General features: G+C 36.7%; 1 protein-coding gene across 1 annotated transcript in view; it reads left to right on the top strand.

Annotated features, from left to right (window-relative positions):
• The window catches only part of LOC107571641 (protein jagunal homolog 1-B-like), a 39,983-nt gene extending 38,752 nt beyond the window's left edge, over positions 1-1,231 (top strand). The window contains exon 16 of the mRNA XM_016257974.1: positions 1,175-1,231. Coding sequence (XP_016113460.1) covers positions 1,175-1,201 — 27 coding nt within the window. The 3' untranslated portion in view covers positions 1,202-1,231. The remainder of the gene's footprint in view (positions 1-1,174) is intronic.
• Positions 1,232-1,599: the final 368 nt, after the last annotated feature.

The raw sequence follows: 1,599 nt of genomic DNA, 5'->3' as shown, positions 1-1,599 counted from the left end.
ACCTAAAAAAACAGCCCCCCCCCCCCCCCCCCTTTTTTTTTGAGATATCATCCTCAAATTTGGAAAACAACTTAAGCTGGAAACACAACTAAAGTTTAAGTTGGAAATTTCATTTTCAGGTCTATGCTCTAAAAGGGGTTAACAGGTAATACATAGATCATAACTATTCCATAAATATAATATAGTGCCATAAAATCCCCTAAAAATAAAAAATAAAAAAAAATAAAAAATAAAAAAACTATATCAAACTAAAATATAGTACATTAATTTCATTGAAATAAAACCGTTCGGTCACTTTTGACTACCATGCGAACAGCACCAGAGTGTTAAACTATAAAAGAGTACTCAGCTGAGAGATAAGCTGATATATGTGTGTGAGAAAATATCATATATTGTGTTAAAAAGTAAATAAAGAACACAGCGCATGAGAACAGTTCCAGTCTGTTTTTATTGGAGCTGCATCAGATAAGGCAAATGATTAATGTGCCTAAGAAGTCTCCTTAGCTGTTATAAATTCACTGTAAACATCTTGGGGCTTATTGCTTTATTAAACTCACTCACTGATGAAAAATGGCAAAAACATCATTCAAATTTGAAAAATAATTAGTTTTCTTGTCCCTAATAATGAATATTATGCAAAGGAAGCTCTTTTAGTATGATCTGCATCCGTATTTAACTGCTCATTCCATCATATAATCAACAATAACTATCAACCTATGAAACAAACTCACTGAGACTAATGACACTTTCTTTTCCATGCATTATTTTATTATATCCATTATGTGTTTACAGACAAAACATATACAACAGTGAAATTGTGCCATATATTCTCTGACTTGTTTTGCAGGAACTTGAGACAGTGACATGAGCTCCTCTGACAGAACCTTCACTCTTATTGGTTGTTGCTCTCAAAAAGTTAATCATATGTCGCCTGCATCCTGTCGCCAATTACTGTCACTCATAACGATAGAAATCGCCAGCTCTCCACTGAAATGAATCAATGGATCATGTCGCTGCATGTTGTTGGCGGTGTGAACGGGGCTTTAGTCAGACTGGGTTTTTCTGTCTAAGCAGTCAGTTCTTGGCTGAAATATAAGTTGGCAAGCTGGCCCAGATTTAGCAAGACTAAAGGTCGGTTTGATAGTTTTGTCTGATGTTTTGTCTCTGTGAACAGCTGTTTTGGAGAAGACTTGGTGTCTAAATACTTCAGAGAGCACCACCGACACATCCGACTACAGCACCAGTACAACATTCAGCACCTTGTACACAACAGTGACCATGCCGAGTCTGGTGTGTGAAAACAATGGTATCTTACAAGACGGGATCTGCATCTGCCCAGATGATTGGACTGGAACTACCTGCAACATTCGTAAAACCCATTGAAAATATTGCATGATATGCAGACTGAATAATCTTGTAAAGGTTTTAAGGTTTCTAACAGTCTTGTTTTTTTTTTACAGAAAATTTCTGCCCTGAAAAAAAGCCCACACCAACTAGCAAATTCACCTTTCCAAAAACTGTCCTAGGCCAGTTTGCTTCCTCCGTAGAGAGATGTCCACCAGAAACAACAAATGGTACGTGTCTCTCTACTAACTTCCT

Source organism: Sinocyclocheilus grahami, unplaced genomic scaffold (assembly GCF_001515645.1).
Source record: "Sinocyclocheilus grahami isolate Dianchi unplaced genomic scaffold, SAMN03320097.WGS_v1.1 scaffold1624.1, whole genome shotgun sequence".
Classification (NCBI taxonomy): domain Eukaryota; kingdom Metazoa; phylum Chordata; class Actinopteri; order Cypriniformes; family Cyprinidae; genus Sinocyclocheilus; species Sinocyclocheilus grahami.
The sequence above is the reverse complement of the archived record's forward strand: the minus strand, read 5'-3'. Positions and strand labels throughout refer to the sequence as shown.